Source organism: Jaculus jaculus, chromosome 21, assembly GCF_020740685.1.
Source record: "Jaculus jaculus isolate mJacJac1 chromosome 21, mJacJac1.mat.Y.cur, whole genome shotgun sequence".
In the NCBI taxonomy this organism is placed as follows: Eukaryota; Metazoa; Chordata; class Mammalia; order Rodentia; family Dipodidae; genus Jaculus; species Jaculus jaculus.
In genome coordinates, this window is record NC_059122.1 from 2,018,005 (window position 1) to 2,039,518 (window position 21,514).

Sequence of the window (21,514 nt, forward strand, 5' to 3'; positions counted from 1 at the left end):
CACACATGTTAATTAAGCCAATTCCCCTTTTCCTGACCCTCTCAACTACCCTAGCCTCCTGGCCTTAACCCCCTGGGGCAGAGTTCACAGGCTGGAATTCTGAGACAATGTACTCCTCCAAGTTGTAGCATTGCTGGGACAAATCACTTGGCCATAAATTGCTTGTGTGGAAGGAAAGAATTTATTTCTTCCTTATATTTTTGAGAGGAAGTTTCATCATGGCAGGAAAAATGCGAGAAACAAAACAAAACAACAGTTGGGGGATCACACCTCCCCAACAGCAGAAGGAAATAGTGGGGCTGGACTATGACATCACAGTGCCTCCCCCAGCAACACACTTCCTCCAGTAAGGGTCTACCTCCCGAAGGCTATGATAGCTTGCAATTAAGTATGAGGCTTAACCACGAATGCATGAGGCCATGTGGAACCTCCCACCTCCAGATTACTATAAAGGAGATGGCTGCTGACCCAGCATGCCTGCCAACCACCTGTCTTTGCCCAGTCCACTGCCCATCAACTCATCCCACACCTTCCTTGTAATTTTGGCAGGCTTCCCGCTTGCTTCCTGACTTCCTTAGAATTTAGTGCTCTTTCCTTAATTGAGCCTTGAAAAATCTCACCTTCTATGCCAGAGGATCTTGGGTGTTGACTGCTCAGAATGTTGTGATCTGTGGCTATCTGATGCCTAATCTTCACATGAATCATCTCTAGGACTCGTTCTGAACCCGTATGTAGAAGGTTCTGCGATACCAAGAATGGTTTGGCGATTTTTCTGCTTTTGAGTCTCTTCCCCGTCCTGTGGGGGAGGAGAGGGGGGGAATTTGTTCTTTCCAATACAACCTGCTTGCTTAGCCTTTTTAGTATGCCTCCTTCTGACCTTTTTCACTGTTCTATGTGACTGAGAGACAAAAACCTCAAGAGCCATGGCTTGGGAGACTTAGTGAACATTGAGTGGCCCAGCCTCTAACCCCCAAGCCAAGCCCACCGCAAGCTGAGAAAGGTTCTGCCACTCCCCAAACACAAACACCTCTATGTTCAAGGAACACCTAGCATGTCTTATGCATGGGGGACCAGATGGAAACTCAAGGAAGCGTGTCCTCGCTGTGCATAACACTGTTATTTAGCAGCAACTGCAGACCCACATGTAGGACACTAAACGTGGCCGATCAAACCCAAATCAGATCGGTTTAACAGAACTGATCACGGGCTGAGAGTCACTAGCACATCCCGGTCCCATCGAGGTCACATGAGGCACAGCCAGGAGCCATGTCTGTGCACATTAGGAGGGGAGCCGTGGTAGTCATGGGCTCACAGCATGCCACGCGGGGAATACGTGGCCTGTTTTATGAAACACCGGGAGGTCATGGGCAAGATCTTACCTGTCGCTCACTCAGCAGAAATGTCATAGAGTAGTGGACGAATTAAGGACGGATTGAAAGAGCCCTAGACAGACTTTTCCTGTAGGTAAATACCAGAAAGCAGGACTTTTGAATATGTTTAATGATTCTGATAAAATCTTATGTGCCTTTGACCCACTCTCTTACCCTATTGAATTACAATATAGTTACAGTCAGTTTCACGTTGCTGGGATGAACATCCAAACCAGACATAATTTTAGAAAGGGGATTTATCTGAGTTTACAGATCCAAGGGAAGTTCCACAGAGGGCGGGAGAAGCTGCATCCCTTTCACAGAGCCAAATATAGAGAAAACAAAACAAAACAAAACAAAAAAATTGCAGCAGCAGCACGCGCACACACACACACACACACACACACACACACACACACACACACGCACGCACGCACGCACGCACGCACGCAGCAGGCAGGCGCCCGTTCCCGCGCAAGGGCTTGTGGGAAATGTAGTCCGGAGGCGGCGGTGACGTCACAGCGGGGCTCGGCGCACGCGCGCTCGGCGGCGGCCCTGGAAGTCGTCGTGGGCGGCGGCGGCGGCGGCGCTCCGTCCTCCACCATGAAGGTGGGTCGGGCTGACGTGCGCTGCGGGCGGGCGGCGCCCGGCGCGGGGCGGCGGCGGGGCGGCGGCGGGGCGGCGGCGGGGCGGGGCGGGGCGGGGTCACCTGAGGGCGGGTCGAGGGAGCCCCGGGGCGGCGGGGCGAGGCTCAGGGCGCCGGGCTACGCGCCGTCCGCGGGCTCCTTGCGGTGCGCATGCCCGGGGGCGCGGGCGGGGCGGGGCGGGCACGTGACCCGGCGGGGGCGGGGCCGCTGCTCCCTGCGGCGGGGGGCGGGGGTCCCCGTACCGCTGCTCTGAGCGGGTCAGTGTTGAAGGAGCTTGCCTGCCTAGGGACGCAGGTTCGATTCCCCCGGACCCACGTGAGCCACATGCACAAGGCGGCGCATGCGTCTGGAGCTGGTAGTGGCTGGAGGTCCTTCTCAAATTAATTAGATGAAAGTTTAAAACTGGGCTGAAGAGGTGGCTTAGTGTTCAAGGCGTTTACCTGCAAAGTCAAATGGGATCCCGGTTCGATTCCCCAGGAGCCACGTAAGCCAGATACACCAGGGGGCGCATGCATCTGGAGTTCATTTGCCGTGGCTAGAGGACGTGGCGCTCCCATTCACGTTCTCTCTCTCTAATAAGTAAATATATAGATATATATTTTGTTTTTTTGAGTAGGGTCTCACTCTGGACTAGGCTGACCTGGAATTAACTCTGTAGTCTCAGGGTGGCCTTGAACTCGTGGCGATCCTCCTACCTCTGCCCTGAATTTCTGGGGACAGAATTTGTGCGGGTGGTGTGTGTATGCGGATTTAATATTATATTCTTTGGTATAAACTGTAAGTTTGCGGTGGGGGTTCTCGGAATGGGAATCTGCAGTGTGCACCCCTCTGACCTCAGCTCTCACGCTAGCACTTCACCTAGAGACAGATCCCAGAAAAGGAGAATTGCAGCTTCTGCTTCGTCCCAACGCTCATTAATCTACATTCTGAGTGAAACCATTGCAGCGGTAAAACCTCATTTTAGAACATGTCGCACTGCTGTTGGGAACGTTTGGCCCACTTCTCAGAGAGGGCCTGAGGGTGTGGTGTGGTCGAGGAGTCACTGCCAGGCCCCGCCTGCTTTGCCTTCCAACCAGGCTGTCTTCCTCCCAAATTATTTATTATTATTATTATTATTATTAATTATTATTAGCTGTTGTTTTAAGCTGACTCTTGTCTAGGTATCGTGATGCTCTAGGTACCCGATAGTTCTGAAGGGCTGTTTATACTGTATTCGGAAGATGAAAGAGGTGGCACACACCTTTAATCCAGCACTTGAGAGGCAGAGGTAGAAGGATCACTGTGAGTTCGAGGCCACCCTGAGACTACATATTGAATTCCAGGTCAGCCTGAGCTAGATTGAGACCCTACCTCGAAAAACAAAACAAAACAAACAAAAAAATCAATGTGAAGAAATTTGACACACATGTAACTTGGAGAAATTTGGCTTCTTTACCCTATATTGTGTGATAGTATTAGGTCGCCACATTTAAGTGAAATAAAGTGTTTGTTTACTCTTCAGATTGGCTTATGCCATTAAGATCTTCTTAGAAAGCACACACTTTAAACCACCTTACATGAAATATCAGTATTTTTTTTGGATTATATGATTGTAATGAAAATAGCATGGACACTTCCAAGTTAACATCTTTACTCTTCAGGAAAATAATAGTGTTTAACTGTACACTATTTAAATGTAAAAAGTACATTGACTTCTTTGAATTTTTTAAAAATATATTTTATTTGAGAGGTAGAAAGAGAGAGAGAGAGAGAATGGGCGTGCCAGGGCCTCCAGCCACGGCAAGCGAATTCCAGATGCATGCGCCCCTTGTCCATTTGGCTTATGTGGGTCCTGGGGAATGGAACCTGAGTCCTTTGGCTTTGCAGGCAAATAAATGCCTTAACCGCTGAGCCATCTCTCCAGCCTTTCTTGAAATTTTTAACCCCATTTGAGGATAAGGTTTACCATCTTCTAGATATCACCTGTATTGGTTTGTGTTGTGACCTCCCTGATGGTTTCTTGTGTTTTTACCTGATATTTTCAACTTTGTCATCTTTACCTTTATAATCTTAAGACGTCCATCTTGTTCAAACTTGCCATGCTAACAGTTCTCTTTGTTTTTGTTTTTGTTTTCTTTTTGTTTTTTGTTTTGGCTTTTCGAGCTAGGGTTTCACTCTAGTCCAGGCTGACCTGGAATTCACTCTGTAGGCTCACAGTGGCCTCGAACTCACTGCGATCCTCCTGCCTCTGCCTCCTGAGTACTGGGATTAAAGGTGTGCGCCACCACGCCCGGCCTTCTACCAGTTCTCTTTGATGCAGCCCTCACTGGTTCTGCATTCCTGTCGTCATTTCTGCAGCCTGAGATGCCTTTCCCAGTCTTTGGACCATAGGTTCATCTTACTGTTTACTTGCTTGTAGCTCCCATAACACAGTCCTGCCTCAACGCACAGCAAATGGAAACCATTTTCCCCTCTTTTATATAGGCTGTAGCCACCAGCCAGCTAATAAACCAAATGGCGATTGGAATGGAGTTTCTTCATCCTCCTCATTCAGTTCACCAGTTTTATTTGGAGTTACTACTCTTTTTGTTTACTGTTTCCATTTCAACTAATATTTGTGTATAGACCAGTAAAAGAGATGGAGCTGTTGGTCTTACAAAGTAATGTTAAAGGTTTTTTTGTTTTTTTAATGCTAGCTATGTCATTGTTGGAAGAAGTCTGAAGGAAAAGTTTGCTGGGAGGTGAGGTTCAGTTCCTGGAGACCAATGTGACATATGTAGAAGGGTGTGCAGAGAAAACTCGGAAGTTATTTGGACAGATTTGAAGAGGAGTAAAAAAGCACATGCAAGAATAACAACAGCTAGCATATATAATTTCATAATTTCAACTTTTTGGCTTTTAAAGTTCAAGTCAGTGGGTCTTTCTGTAGTTGTTTTAGTATATGTGCAGTTGAAAAGTATGTGTCATATTTGCAGATTCTTTTATAGACTTATTTTTTTTCTGTTTCAAGTAGTTGTGTAAAAATAAGCAAAAAGAGGGCTGGAGAGATGGCTTAGTGGTTAAGCGCTTGCCTGTGAAGCCTAAGGACCCCGGTTCGAGGCTCGGTTCCCCAGGTCCCACGTTAGCCAGATGCACAAGGGGCGCACGCGTCTGGAGTTCGTTTGCAGAGGCTGGAAGCCCTGGCGCGCCCATTCTGTCTCTCTCCCTCTATCTGTCTTTCTCTCTGTGTCTGTCGCTCTCAAATAAATAAAAATTTAAAAAAATAAGCAAAAAGAGATAGATTATAGCATCAATCTTAACTGTTCACAGAGTAAAAATGTAGTAAAAACTTAATAGGTGGTTAAGAACAGACAGTTAACCCTGCACCGAAAATTTCATATTCACGCTATTTGACATGTAACATAAAGTGTGAAGTATGCATTATTCATTTTAAACCCAACCTTCAATCTAAATTTTCTTTTTGAAATCAAGATAGTGCCGCTCGTTTCCCTTGACTTTATTGGCGTTCTAATTGTGTCCTCTAAATCAAAATATTACAAAACTTAGAGGTGCGTGGGTAGTGTACCTTGTGTGCACAGATGGCAGCTCAGATTTCGCCGGGTGGGTTCCCTGCTTCTTTCAGCGAAGCCCGGTTCTCTAGGAAGTGTTCCGCCTCCGCACCATGCCCGCTGGGCTCTTTGCGTTCTCCGACCCGCGCGTGGCCACCTCTCGCGTGCTGGCAGTCCCCAGGCAGGCCAGAGCGGAGGGTGTCCTTATCTGCGGAGCTGGGAGGGTGTTCTGGGAAGCCAAAAAGCAGCGTTCACCTGACAGTCTTAACTTATCATCCCATAAGAAATCACAGAGCGGAGCCTGGCGTTGTGGCTGGTTACCTTCGTCCCCAAGACTTGGCATTAGGTTCCTTAGCCCGGCACCACTCAGAACCTACAAATCACTCCAATTTGGGTCTTTAAGTGGGCTTTCCCCCCTCTTGCCTTCTCATGAGCAGGAGATTCCCATACTCTTGTCTTTCCTTCCTTCCCTTAACATAATACAGTCTCTCTAAACCTTTACAAGAAGAAGAAAGTACAGGATTTTAAATTCAGCAGCTCCACCTTTTTCTTACTTGTGGATCTGCTGACTTCCTTACTGTCGTTCTATCCTTCCTTTTTTATAGAAGAAAAATTTCAGTGTAATTATATGTTTCAAAATATGTCCCTGGGGGCTATGGAGAAGGCTCAGAGGTTAAAGGTACACGCTTGGAAAAACCTGTGAGCCTGGGTACAATTACCCAGCCACCCACGTAAAACCTGATGGATATTTGTTAGCAGCAGCAGCAGAAAAAAAAAAAAAAGTACATAGTTCCTGGGGCTGAGGAGAAGCCTCAGTGGTTCAAGCTGTTTGTTTGCAAAGCCTTTTGGCTGGGTTCAGTTACACAGGCACCCACGTAAAGCTAAACAAGCATTCATTTGCAGTGCCCTGGCACATCCATACACACAGGTATTTGCAAATAATTTTTTTGAAAAGAAACACTTTCTTTTTTTTTTAAAGTATATGCTTCCTGTATACGACAGCCTTTGACCAAAGCTACTCCCTACATTTTGTGTGACAGCCTCTTCTTCACAATTATTGGGGTGTAATTGCCTTCACAGTCCTGCAGTTTAACAGTCCCTGTTTCTATTCTTTTGTGTACGTCACATTTGATATGTAATCCCTGAGCTTTTCCTGACGGAGGTTTCTGCTGAAATAATCTGACGACGTGATAGAAGTTTGCTTAATGTTTAGAATCATTTTTCTCTTAGTCTCTCTTTTTGTGGTTTTTAAAAAATATTTTATTTTTATTTATTTGACAGAGAGAGAGAGGGGGCGGGGAGAGGGGGGGGGGAGAGGGAGGGAGAGAGAGGGGGAATGAATGGACACGCCAGGGCCTCCAGCCACTGCAAACTCCAGACATGTGTGCCCCTTAGTGCATCTGGCTAACGTGAGTCCTGGGGAATCGAACCTGGGTCCTTTTGACTTTGCAGGCAAACGCCTTAACTGCTAAGCCATCCCTCCAGCCCACTGTTTTTGTTTTTTGAGATACGGTCTTGCTCTAGCCCTAGCTGAACTAGAATTCACGATGTAGTCCCAGGCTAGCCTCAAGCTCACAGTGATCGTCCTACCTCTGCCTCCTGAGTGCTGGAATTAAAGATGTGCACCACTGTTGCAGTCAGGTTCTCATTGCTGGCAGAAATCACCCAACCAACAGCAGCTTCTGGGAAAAAGAGATTTATTTTGGCTTATGGTCTCAAGGGGAAGCTCCACGATAACAGGGAAAACGATGGCATGAGCAGAGGGTGGACATCACCCCCTGGCCAACATCAGGTGGACATTAGTAACAGGAGAGTGTGCCAAATACTGGCAAGGGGAAACTGGCTATAACACCCATAAACTCACTCCCAGCAATACACTGCCTCCAGGAGGCATTAATTCCCAAATACCCATCAGCTGGGAACCTAGCATTGAGAACACCTGAGTTTATTGGGGACATCTGAATCAAACCACCACATTCTGCCCTTGGCCCCCCAAAACTGATAACCATACATGATGTAAAATGCAATGCATTCTTCTAACTTTAAAAGTCCCCATAGTTTTTATCAATTCCAATTATGTTCATACATCCCCATGGTTCAAGATCTTTTAACTGAGCCATAATACCAAAAATAACCTCAAAAAAACCATAATGGCACAGAATAAATATTCACACTGCAAAAGATGGCATTGGGCATAGCAAAGAAATATTCAACCAATACAAGATTTAAAACAACGAGGGCAAACATCAAACTCTATAGCTTCAAGTCCAACAACTCTAGCCAGTGACAAGTCTCCAAGTCTGATAATTCTAACCAGCAACAAGTCTCTGGTATTCCAGTTCCGCCCTCCAGCTAGGCTACTCACAGTCCTGGAAAACTACATCAGGACCAGCAGCTTTCCTTGGCAGCCATCTCTTGGTCCCAGCATCTCCACTGGGTCTCCACTGCAACCCACGGTTCATCCTCATGGCCCCATGGGGTCTCCATACAGGCATCCAGCAAACCTGCTTCACACTGCCCATGGTCATTTCCAAAACACAAGACCGTTGCAAACTCAATGATCCTCTTTCCAGCATTTCTTATAATCCACGATACCAGGTAGTGTGCCAATTTGTTAATCCAGGGGGAATAAAGCAGACTTTGAAGAACAGGACACTCCTTGAGCACTCAGGCCCTTTCAAAAGAGTCTACATTCTTCCTGTTGGCCCAGCGCAGGTCAGCTAGCCCAGTCTCAAAGGTTGTAATCTCTCAGTTGCAGCTGAACAGGCAACAGTTCACCCAAAGATTTTTCTTTCTGTGCCATATCCCTCTGCTCACACCAGTTCATTTCTACACAAAGCAACCCTGCACAACTTCTCAGGACATGGGCACAAGAACAAGCTTCCCTCACAAACTGCTAGCCCAGTCCAAGCAAAGCTCTTTCTCACCCTCCTAAGCCAAACATCACAGTCCATAGTTCTTACTGCATGCAGGTCTTGCAGCTCAGACCAGAACAGTCCATCAAGCTGTCCTTACAGCTCTTTAGTGCATCTCTTAGGCCAAGGATTCAAATCCTTCCACATTCCTCTTGAAAATCAGCTCCAAAAGGCCAAAGCCACAGTCAGGTATCCAGCAGCAATCCCACTCCTCAGTACCACTTTACTGTTGCAGTCCAGTTCACATTGCTGGTAGAAATCACCCAAGGTTTCTTTTGGCTTACAGGCTTGAGGGGAAACTCCACAATGGCAGGGGAAAACGATGGCATGAGCAGAGGGTGGACATCACCCCCTGTCCAACATAAAGTGGACAATAGCAACAGGAGAGTGTGCCAAACACTGGCCAGCAAACACTGGCTATAACACCCATAAGCCTGCCCCCAACAATACATTTCCTCCAGGAGGCGTTAATTCCCAAATATCCATCAGCTGGGAACCTAGCATTCAGAATACCTAAGTTTATTGGGGATACCTGAATCAAACCACCACAACCATTATGGCTGTTTTTGTTTTTTTTTTTTTCCTATTCTAATCAAACTTATTCCTTAAACTGTTAATGACTGGCCTCAAGGATTGTTTTGGGTTGGTCTAAACTGGAGTTTGTTGAATCTTGAATTTGTCATCACTCCTTGTATTTAAATATTTTAAGACATTTAAAGATATTTTCATCCTTTTACTTCTTTTTTGTTTTTGTAGGGTCTCGCTCTATCCCAGGATGACCTGGAATTCACTATGTAGTCTCAGGGTAGCTTTGAACTCATGGTGATCCACTTACCTCTGCTTCCCAATCAGTGGCATTAAAGGTGTGCAGCACCACGCCCAGCTAGATAGGATTTTATGTAGACTAGAGTAGTCTTGAATTCCCTATCTATGTGGGAGCTACTTGAATGTCTGATAATCCTGATTCCACCTCCCAGGTGCTAGGATTACAGGTTTGTACACCGTGCCTGGTTTTCCTTTTCTCCCAGTTAATGTATCCCATAAGCCTTTAAAGTCCCTTCAGGTTTTTTTTTTTGTTTGTTTGTTTTTTTGTATTTATACTCCTTACTTAAGACCAGCCTTCATGTTTGCGGAGGCTTCCTTCTGAGTGCTCAGCTCTGGTTTTGAACTCCTTTGTTGTATTTTGGAATTCAGTGTGGTGTTTTTTTCTAGTTTTTTTTTTTTTTTTTAAACCTGTTGTTATTGTTGTTCTGTTCTTTTCAAATCTAAATTGAGAAACATTATTTTAAAACATTAGGTAATCCACCTCCCTCCCCTGTCTTCTCTGCCCCCATGCTCACTCCACTGAACCCTCTCTCATCTTCCTCAGTATTATTCCCTCTTCTCTTTGGGTCTCTTCAGCGTTGTTGGCTTTTTTCCATAACACAAGAATCTCAGTGGTCTGTGAAGTCAGAAGTGCTTTGTCTTCATTCCAAAGCACTGCCCCATCTTACAGTCTTTGCCGCACCTCTTCTGCAACTGTCCTTGGCCCTTGGAGCGTGTGAGAGAGAAACTTCTGGTAAGGCTGGTCCCTCCTCTATCACTTCTTCTCAGTACTTTGATGAGTTTTGAGTCTCCTCAGTGGGCACCAGCATCTGGAAAGGGGTGAGATAGAATCTATGTAGATTTAGTTTGTATTTATTTCCCTAAAGATCAAGGATATTGAACTTTTAAAAAATATTTATTGTCCCCCCAAGGTCTGTGCTAAGGAGATGGCTCAGCAATTAAAGCTCTTGTTTACAAAGCCTGCTGGCCCACGTTCAATTCCCCAGCACCCACGTAAAGCCAGATGCACAAAGTGCATGCCCATGTTCTCTGTCTTACACAAATACGTAAATAAAAATATTAAATAAAAATATTAAATAAAAATATTGGGGCTGGAGAGACAGATGGCTTAGTGGCTAAGTGCTTGCCTGTGAAGCCTAAGGATCTTGGTTCAAGGCTTGATTCCCCAGGACCCACATAAGCCAGAGGCACAAGGGGGCGCATGCGTCTGGAGTTTGCAGTGGATGGAGGCCCTGGTGCACCCGTTCTCTCTCTGTCTGTTTGTCTCTTTCTCTCTCTCTCTCTCTCTCTGTTGCTCTCAAATAAATAAATAAAAATAAAGAAATACTTATTGGCCTTTTATATATCTTCTTTTACAAACTGTTTAATTCTTTCGTCTGTCTTGATTGGGCTAAAATTAGTTGATGTTGCTTAGTGTTTTTGAGTTCTTTGTATATAGTAGATATTAATCCTCTGTTAATGTATAAGTGACAAAGACTTTCTTCCATTCTCTAGGCTCTCTTTCCTCCTCTGTACAAAAATCTCATAAAGTCCCATTTGTTGCTTGTTTTCCATATTTCTTTGGCTACTGGAGTGCTATTCTGATAGTTCTTCATTGCTGTATGTTGGAAAGGTTCCTCCCTCCCCCCCTTTTTTCCCCTCTAGGCATTTCAGAATTTTAGGTCTCATGTTAAGGTCTTTAGCCCATTTGGAATTTGTTTTTGTGCAGGGGGAGAGATAAGGGTCAAATTTCATCCTATCTATAAGCATGTTCTTTTCTTTAACTTCCTTTTACCAAAAATATAACTCAGGGCTGGATAGATGGCTCAGAGGTTAAAGGAAATTCTTGCAAAGCCTGCCAGCTAAAATTGAATTCCCCAGCCACCCATGTAAAGCAAGACAGGTATTCATTTGTAGTGTCAAGAGATTCTAGCATGCATGTGCACATATACGTGTGTGCACACACACACACACACATAGGTTAAATAACTTTTTAGAAGTATATATATATATATATATACACACACACACACACACAATATGAATTTATGTACCTCTTTTTCATGTAATTCATTTTTATTATGCATGACCATTTCATACTTGCATATTGCTATTTGATCATGAACATTCCCCTATTACTCTCTGTTTCCCCATCCTGGTCCCACTGAACCCTTCCCATGACTTGCCAGTGGCTCTAGCACTGCAAAGAATGACTCCCCTACCCCAGAAAACATTAGGTGCTAATATCTCTTTAGGAAAGTTTGGGGGTTCATGAAGCCCTCCTTCAACCATGATGGAGTGTTGACTGACTCTGTTTTGCAGGTAACCACAAATGCTGTTATTTCTTGGATGCAGTGGCATTCAAGAAAACAGAGGTCCACAGCAGCCCTCCCCATCTCCAGTGCTTACATTCCCACTCCATCTACTATGATGTTCTCTGAGCCTAGGAGGGGGATATCTATTACCCATATAGGACCGAGCACTCAGTTGTCATTTCTTTTCAGCACATTGATCAGTTATCTGCCTATATTATAATGCAGAAGAAAAGCTTTTCTGACCAAGACAGAGAACAGTACTGATATGTGAGTATAAACAGACATGTTTAGGGGACTGGAGAGATGGCTTAGTGGTTAATGCACTTGCCTACAAAGTCTAAGGATCCAGGTTTGATTCCCCAGTATCTACTTAAGCCAGATGCACATGGTGGCACATGCATCTAGAGTTCATTTGCAGTGCCTAGAGGCCTTGTCACATCTGTTCTCTCTCGCTCTCAAATAAACAAATAAAATATTTTTAAAAAGATGTTTCGAAGGCAGTTTGAATACACTTCCATTTAGCACAACAGCAACAGTAGGTTGTTTTCTGGGACTTCTGACCTTCTCAGCCATGAGATTTTGATGAGGTTTACAGTATCAGGTATGAATTTCTTCCTGTAGAGTAGGCCTCCGATCTAATAAGAAAGCATTTGGTTTTCACGGTAGCTGTCATGCCACTGTTTCACCACAGTGCCTGACACGTCAGCATGGTGGTTGCTGCACCCAAACCTGTGTGAGATTGTTGGCATCTGTCTCCCCAGTAGCCCGCGTCGCAGCCTCAAGCACTGTGAAAGCTGGTCTAGGAGGAGGAACGCTTCCAGTCGAACTCCAGCTTGATTTCTCAAAATGTGTGGTTTGTTTAACAAAAGGGTCTTATTTAGTTCTGGTGGGCAACCAAAAGCAGTGGCAGTATTCTGTATTAATTTGGAGGGCCTCGGGGGCTTCCCTGACCAACAATGCATGGGGAAGTATCCTATATTTGGCATTGGGATTTTTATTTATATTCCAGTTTATGGAAATAACATCATCTGTCTACATATTATACCTATAGTCTTCTCTTTTCAATATTACATATTTTTAAATATTTCTTTTGACAGAGAAAGGGAGGGAGAGAGTGAGAGAATGGGCATGCCAGGGCCTTCAGCCGCTGCAAATGAACTACAGACACGTGTGCCCCCTTGTGCATCTGGACAATGTGGGTCCTGGGGAATCGAACCACGGTCCTTTGGCTTTGCAGGCAAATGCCTTAACAGCTGATCCGAGTCATCCCTCCGATTGTATTTTTAATTAGCTTACTGTGGTGGTGTGAATTTACCTTACTGCCAGGCTCTTGTGTTTGAACACCTGGTCCTCAGCTGGCGGTGCTATTTGTGAAGGTTGTAAAACTAGGAGGGTGGAGCCCTTCTGGAAGAAGTGGGTCACTAGGGGCCAGGGCTGACTTGCCCCACACCCGGGTTGTATCCTGCTTTCTGAATGTTACTGGATGAGGGCTGCCTGCTGCTGCCTTGCCTTTTCCGTCAAGAAACTTCTGTCAAAACTTAAAACCAGTAGCAGTTAAGGCACTTACCTGCAAAGCCAAAGGACCCAGGTTCAATTCCCCAGGACCCACGTAAGCCAGGTGCACAAGGGGGTGCACATGTCTGGAGTTCGTTTGCAGCGGCTGGAGGCCCTGGTGTACCCATTCTCCCCCCACCCACAAACACTTTCCTTTGTCAAATAAATTAGAAAAAAATCTATAAGCCAGGGCTGGAGAGATTGCTCAGTTGTTAAGGTGCTTGCCTGCAAAGCCAATGACCTGGGTTTGATCCTGCAGTACCCAGTAAGCCAGATGCATAAAGTGGCACATGCATCTGGAGTTCTTTCGCAGTTGCTAGAGGACCTGATATGCCCATTCTCTCTCTCTCTGTCTGACTCCCTCTGTCTCTCTCTGCTTTTAAATAAATCAGTGTTTTGTTTTGTTTTTATAAAACCTGTAAGCCAAATTAAACCCTAATCATTCTGTTAACTGCTTGTGGTTGGATATTTGCTCAGAGGAGAGAAAGTAACGGATACATTCACAAAGCAATAGGCTTCCATGCATCTTTTTCTTGACCACCGCAGTTCAGTGAACCCTCCCACTGACTCCCTACTCTCGTACCCCCAGGTGTGCGCCCCAGCAACCCCGCTCCCCACCACTTTCATGTTACTTGTGTTCCGCACACCCTTACATCTTCTGCCACCCCCCACATCTGGCCCTCGTCCCGGCAGGACTCCAGGTTAAACACACGGATCTTAAAGTTCCATCTTAGCGTCATCTGTGAGAGAGAGCATGTGGCATCTGTCTGAGCCTGGGTTACTTCAGTATAATATTGTCCTTTTCTCTACAATTTCCTGCAAATTTCATAGTTCCATTTCTCTTTATAGCTTAATAAAATTGTGCTATATTTAATAAAGATGTACTATATTTTCAACATTAACTCATCAGTTGATTCCATTACCTTGGTAGCAAATTGAGTCTGAAACTGTGTACTTTCTCAGTGCTGTCAACACATAAATAGAAACAACTTACAAAAGGATTAAATTTGATGTATAATTTAGAGGGGAAGTTTCAGTGGCGGACAAAGATTGAGAAGTTTCTTCTAATTCGCCACGACTCTTATGTAAGAAATATATGCAACATATAGAATATACATAATACACAGAAGCCTTTTTTCTTTTTTTTTTTTTTTTTGGTGTTTCGAGGTAGGGTCTCACTCCAGCTCAGACTGACCTGGAATTCACTATGGAGTCTCAGGGTGGCCTCGAACTCACAGTGCTCCTCCTACCTCCGCCTCCCAGGTGCTGGAATTAAAGGCACGCGCCACCACACCTGACCCTTCCTTCCTTCCTTCCTTCCTTCCTTCCTTCCTTCCTTCCTTCCTTCCTTCCTTCCTTCCTTCCCTCCCTCCCTCCCTCCCTCCCTCCCTCCCTCCCTCCCTCCCTCCTTCCTTTTTTTTTTTTGAGGTAGGGCTTACACTGTAGCCTAGGCTGACCTGGAATTCACTATGTAGTCTCAGGGTGGCCTCAAACTCATGGAGATCCTCCTACCTCTGGGGGCTGGAAAGATAGCTTAGCACTTGCTTGGGAAGCTTAAGGACCCAGGTTCCATTCCTCAGAAGCCACATGCACATGATGGCGCATGTGTCTAGAGTTTGTTTGCAGAGGCTGGAGGCCCTGGTGCACTCACTCTCTCTGTTTCTGTCTCTCTACCTTTTTCTTCCTTCCTCCTTCCCCCTCTCAAATAAATGAATAAATAATTTTTTTTAATCATTCTAGCCCAGGCTGACTTAGAATTCACTATGTAGTCTCAGGGTGGCCTCGAATGGCAATCTTCCTACTGCCTCCCGAGTGCTGGGAATAATGACGTGTGCCACACACAGCCAGGCGTGGTGGCGCATGCCTTTAATCCCAGCACTCGGGAGGCAGAGTTAGGAGGATTGCCATGAGTTCGAGGCCACCCTGAGATGACAGAGTTAATTCCAGGTCAGCCTGGACCAGAGTGAGACCCTACCTCGAAAAACCAAAAGAATAAAAAATAAAAAAATAAAGACTTGCGCCACCACACCCGCCTTAAAAGCTATATATTCATGTGTTGATGCCTTCATATAGTAGCTTCTTGAAGGTATGTACTGTTTACTGTATCTACATCATTCTACTTCTTTAGCACTTCTTTTGTCTCAGGCAAAACTGAGAATTGTGGCCGTGAGTACATAAGGATGTTTCACTGTTGGTATTTATGCTGTCAGTTATGCTGTGTTACATGATTAATCTCTGCTGTTCGTTTTTATGTCAGGAACTGTTGTCCTTCAGGGATGTGGCCATTGATTTCTCTCCAGAGGAGTGGCAATGTCTGGATACTGCTCAGTGGAATCTGTATAAGGATGTAATGTTGGAAAATTATGGAAATCTTGTTTCTGTGGGTAAGGATCATGTCTGTACTCTGTTTTTAAATCTCTGTCAGCATGTAATTTCCTTCATTTGTAGTTTATCTCATGGGAACTTAGGCTTTTTATCAATAAATTTCAGGCTCCTACTTTTTAAAGGAAAAATTGAGAGGGTATTACTATACTTATATTTTATTGTACTTCTTGTGTCTTTAAGCTTTTTTTTTTTTAAACAAATATACATCCATTCCTTTAGTGGTAATTTTAAAAATTCAATGTCATGAAAGTATGGAGCATGTACCTTAACAGTAATTTTTTTTTTCCATTGAACATTAAAAAAAATCCATGACAGCTATATGTCTATCTGTCTCCCTCTCTTTCTCTCTCTCTCTGTCTCTGTATCTTTATTCCAAACAGGCCTTGCTTTCTCTAAGCCATACCTGGTCACATTTCTGGAGCAAAGAACAGAGCCTTGGGATGTGAAGAGAGAAGCTCCGTGCCCAGGTATGAAGGAATGGATGAGTCACAGGACACAGATGAGAGGCCCAGAGGTCAAGGAGAAAAGTCACTTGTAACTAGTTCTTAGCTATTTTAAAGTGTGGATTGACATGCTCTGCTTCAGTGAAAGTTTGTTTGTTTGTTTGTTTGTTTATTCTGGTTTTTTGAGGTAGGGTCTCACTCTAGCCCAGGCTGACCTGGAATTCACCATGTTGTCTCAGGGTGGCCTCAAACTCATGACGATCCTCCTACCTCTGCCTCCTGAGTGCTGGGATTAAAGGTGTGCGCCACCATGCCTGGCTTGAAAATTATTTTTTAATGAATATCTATGTAACCTGTCTGAGAAGGACATCTTCCTCTTACAGAATGTTTATTGTACGTTAAATCCTCTCAGATTTGTCCTTCACCTGCAGTGACCACTGAAGCGTTTACTTTTGTCCATGCAGATCTTGATCGTGACAGTATTTTCACTGCTTTTCAGACTCAGGAAATTTGTATATATTTCAAAGACCTATACATCAAAGCCATTGTAGCATGCTGGCAGCAAAATAAATTTCTCTAATTTAATTTACATTCTCATTAATTAGCATTGTTTAATCAGAGCTCCATGAATGACTATAATTTATTCTTATGCTTTTTTCCTCTCATATACTGAATATCGTTGATTAAAAATGCATAACCTGGCTGGGTATGGTAGTGCCCAGTACTCAGGATAACAAGGTAGGAGGATCACTGTGAGTTCAAGACCAGTCACAGTGAATTCCAAGTAGGCCTGAGCTAGAATGAGATCCTTCCTCCAATACAACAACAACAACAAAAAACAATATATAACCTTCGTGTGTGTGTACGTAGTCATAGCAAGAAACTGAGCATATAGAGATGAACTTTTTAATAGTTCATCAATATTTGTTCAAGATCTGATGAGATCAGTATTTTCTTGTTTTGCAGTTCCCTGTTTTCATTTGTTTCGTCTGTGATTCCTCACGTCAAGCAGTGCTTCATGTAGATGTAATTGTAAGTGGGTGGTGGTTTTCGTTATTGCACTCCAGGACAGCGTGAGCTCATAAAGTATCGATGGCCGTAGACTCATTTCCAACATAAGCTTTCGTTGTGAATCTTTGTCTTCATGCCGTGCATACTTTCTCTCTTCATGGAGCTCAGTGAGCATTTGTCAACATTGTGCTAAGCTGAACCAATACTGATAAGTTGCCTGCAGTGAGACTTCAGTGATTTGATGGAAATTTTGACAGTTTTCTAGAATTTGATCAGTCTTTTGTTATGTATTTTAATAGTGGTGGAAACATAAGGATACAACTTGTTTTTTTTATTATTCAGTAGTGTTTTATACATATAACTTGTTATACATCCTAACTTTGAAACATTTTAGCTTTCAAAGGAAAATACTACACAGAAGAAAAAAATTGTGCATTTTTGTCTCCACTCAACCTAACACTCTCCATTTGAATTCCTGTGTTACATGTTTATCCAGTTCAACATTTTTTACATATGTACAATTCATTATGTTCCTGTATTTGTGGAATGGATTTATTTTATTACGCATAATTCAATAAAAAGTAACCCCTAGTATATATTTCACAAATTTCTTACCTTTTAAAGTATGAATAATATTCCTTTATATATAGATCCCATATTATCTTCCACCCTTTAGTTCAAAGCAAGTCTCAGTTCCCACGTGTTATATTTTCTGAATTATGCTGTAGTGACTATGGGTGGACATGTCTTTTCCCTTTGTGTGGGGCCAGTGTAAGTATGAATGAGTGTGTCACTGCTAAAAACGAGCGTGATGAACACAAGTAATGTGGCTGAGCCTTTATCGGTGTTTCACTGGACAGGTACAGAGCCATATACCTATCGAGCGTGTGGCCAGGCTTGCGATCAGACACCCCTGCTTAGTCCACTCCCGGGCCCGCACAGCGGAGAGACGGCCTGCAAACACGAGGAACGCGCAGCGTCCCTGGACGGCCAGCTGATGCTTTCTGGACACGCCAGCATTCACACCGAAGAGGAATCCGGCAAGCCTTTTAATTGCTTCTCAAGATGTGGCCTGCACCAGACAGCTCACGCTGGGGAGAAGCCGCACGGCTGTGCAGAATGTGGCAAAACCTTCAGCACCTGCGCAGCCCTTGCTCGGCACGGCAGGGCCCACGCCGGCGAGAGACCCCACAAGTGTGCAGAGTGCGGCAAGGCCTTCGCCCGCCTCCCCGAGCTCACGCGACACCGGATCGTGCACGCCGGCGAGAAGCCTCACAAGTGCGAGCAGTGCGGCAAGGCGTTCAGCTCTCCCTCCGCGCTCTGCAAGCACCAGAAGACCCACGGCGACGGGGAGCGCAACAAGTGCGAGCAGTGCGGCAGGGCGTTCAGCTCTCCCTCCGCGCTCTGCAAGCACCAGAAGACCCACGGCGGCGGGGAGCCCAACAAGTGCGAGCAGTGCGGCAAGGCGTTCAGCTCTCCCTCCGCGCTCTGCAAGCACCAGAAGACCCACGGCGGCGGGGAGCCCAACAAGTGCGAGCAGTGCGGCAGGGCGTTCAGCTCTCCCTCCGCGCTCTGCAAGCACCAGAAGACCCACGGCGGCGGGGAGCCCAACAAGTGCGAGCAGTGCGGCAAGGCGTTCAGCTCTCCCTCCGCGCTCTGCAAGCACCAGAAGACCCACGGCGGCGGGGAGCCCAACAAGTGCGAGCAGTGCGGCAGGGCGTTCAGCTCTCCCTCCGCGCTCTGCAAGCACCAGAAGACCCACGGCGGCGGGGAGCCCAACAAGTGCGAGCAGTGCGGCAAGGCGTTCAGCTCTCCCTCCGCGCTCTGCAAGCACCAGAAGACCCACGGCGACGGGGAGCGCAACAAGTGCGAGCAGTGCGGCAGGGCGTTCAGCTCTCCCTCCGCGCTCTGCAAGCACCAGAAGACCCACGGCGGCGGGGAGCCCAACAAGTGCGAGCAGTGCGGCAAGGTGTTCAGCTTCCGGTCCGTCCTGCACAAGCACCAGAGGACGCACACCGGCGAGAAGCCGTACAGGTGTGCGGAGTGCGGCAAGGCCTTCAGCTTCTCCTCCAGCCTGGGCCAGCACGAGCGGATCCACACCGGGGAGAAGCCGTACCGGTGCGCGCAGTGCGGCCAGGCCTTCCACTGCGCGTCCTACCTCAGTAAGCACCAGAGGGTCCACCGCGGGGAGAAGCCCTTCAAGTGCGGCGAGTGCGGCCGGGCCTTCCCCTGCTCCTCCAAGCTCAGCTACCACGCGCGGCTGCACACGGGCGAGAGGCCCTACCGCTGCGAGGAGTGCGGCAAGGCCTTCAGCGTCTTCTCCTCCTGCGCCCGGCACCGCAGGATCCACACCGGGGAGAAGCCCTACAAGTGCCAGGAGTGCGGCAAGGCCTTCAACAACTGCACCTCGCTCATCCAGCACCAGCTGATCCACACGGGCGAGAAGCCGTACGCGTGCCGGGAGTGCGGCAAGGCCTTCAACCACTCGTCCAGCCTGACGCAGCACCTGCGCACGCACACGGGCGAGAAGCCGTACCGGTGCGGCGAGTGCGGCCGGGCCTTCAGCTCGTCGTCCTACCTGCACTACCACCGCCGCACGCACACCGGCGAGCGGCCCTACAAGTGCGCGCGCTGCGGCCGGGCCTTCAGCAACTGCTCCGCCTTCATCCGGCACCACCGCATCCACACCAGGGACGAGCCCTAGGAGCACAAGGGACGCGCGAAGGCCTTCCGCAGCGCAACACTCAGCAAAAGCAACGCGAGCCTGGTTCATGCACGGAAGATGGAAAATGCCAGCAACTGGTTTGCACTTACGAAACACCAGAAAATCGCATATGAGGAAAACCCTACAAATTCTAACAATGTTCAGTATCCTTTTAATTATTCACACTTAAAATCAGAGAACTCGCATTGTTAACAGAAATGTAGCACGGCTTTGAGCTAAAGCTCAGTGCTCACCAGAAATGAATTCATATTCAGCAGAACCTTGCCTATGTAGTAATATCGGAAGCAGCGTTTTTTTTTTTTTGTTTTTTACAACACATGTATTTCAAAAGAACAGAGTGCATTAGAAAACTTGTTGTAATAGTACTCATATTGTATCTTGATGGATGTAACGGAACTGAGGGGACAAACTCAGCGAATATGTGGAAACTGGCAAAAATGTGACATGTCGTTTACACAGCATTATTATTTGATGTGATTTCAATAAGTCATCAGACATCAGAATCATGGAGATAATTTATCTCTAATAATCTCAATTTATTATGAAATCAATTTATCACATAGCCTCATTTTTGAGAAGCGAATGAAGCAAAAGTCTCAGACAATACGTTAGAAGAAGCAGACTGGATCCGGAAAGGTTTTAGTTCTACTTCTTTTTTCCAGAGACCCTGCAGTAGATTTTGAAATACACATTGTATGAAGTTTGTTTGTTTCTTTCTTTCAATAAGTGAGTTTTTTGTCCTTGATGCATTACTATTGTGTATTGAATGACAACTTATTCTGTAACAGATATTAAAATATTCCAGTTTACTCAGGGATATAGGTAACAGATTTTATTTTTATGCTGCTGGAGATTAGTGGGTACAGTTGTCAAAACTTTTCCCAATGTCAGTCTCTTTCAAATACTGGGAAAGTACTATTCTATATTTCCAATATTTATTGTCTCCTTTTTGTACTTATTTGGAAATTAGAAGTCTTATAGCTATATAAATATGCTCTAGACTAATCTTGAAATCATTTTTATCCAATTTTACCATATAATTTTTTAACATACCACATCTTGGTCCATAAATTGTACAAAAATTCTACAATTCATTTGCTTTGAAGTACACAAATACTATAGTCTAATGGTAAACTTTAGTACCACAGCCTTTAGAAGTATGTGAATAGTGTTTTTTCTTTAATAAAATTTGAAAACTAATAAGTTTCTGAAATAAAACTTACTGTTAAATTATTGACAAATCACGGGCTGGAGAGATTGCTCAGTGGTTAAAGGCACTTGCTTGCAAAACCCTGATGGACTGGGTTCAATTCCCATGTACCCATGTGAAGCTAGGTGCACAAAATAGTACATGTATTTGGAGTTCCCTGTTGTGCCCATTCTCTCTCTCTCTCTCTCTCTCTCTCCCCTTGAAAATCAAAAAAAGAATTTAAAAAATTATTGATATATCATTGTCAAACACATTCTTAATATCTCTCTCTCTCTGTAGTCAACTCATTTTTCCAAAATGGTGTGGATTTTGCTTTTCATTTAGTTTCAGTTTTTAGTTTTGTATTAGTTATTTCTCATCACTGTGACCATAGACTGGGTAAGAAGATTAAGAAGGAAAAGGTCATGGTAGGAAGGTCAAGGTGCTGGCTGGCTACATTGTATATCTATGATAAGAAGAAAGAGAGCAAGCAGGAAATGGAGCCACATTGTAGAACATCAGTGATTGCCTCTAGTAAACCACTTCCTCCACCAAATCTTCAACTGTCTCAGGTTCCACAAACTTCCCAAACAATTGGGGACCAAGTGTTCCAAACAGGAGCCTGTGGG

The 21,514-nt window shown here is 45.3% G+C and overlaps 1 protein-coding gene across 2 annotated transcripts; it reads left to right on the top strand.

Annotated features, from left to right (window-relative positions):
• Window positions 1-1,917: 1,917 nt before the first annotated feature.
• On the top strand, window positions 1,918-20,909 carry LOC101602963 (zinc finger protein 93-like). Of its 2 annotated transcripts, XM_045139350.1 has the most exons (4): window positions 1,918-1,979; window positions 15,390-15,516; window positions 15,898-15,984; window positions 17,832-20,909. In XM_045139350.1, the coding sequence occupies exons 1-4, from the start codon at window positions 1,974-1,976 to the stop codon at window positions 19,673-19,675; spliced, it is 2,064 nt and encodes a 687-aa protein (XP_044995285.1). In that variant the 5' UTR covers window positions 1,918-1,973; the 3' UTR covers window positions 19,676-20,909. The 2 variants fall into 2 exon arrangements, with proteins under 2 accessions (XP_044995285.1, XP_044995286.1); XM_045139351.1 differs by lacking the exon at window positions 15,898-15,984.
• The last annotated feature ends 605 nt before the right edge of the window (window positions 20,910-21,514 follow it).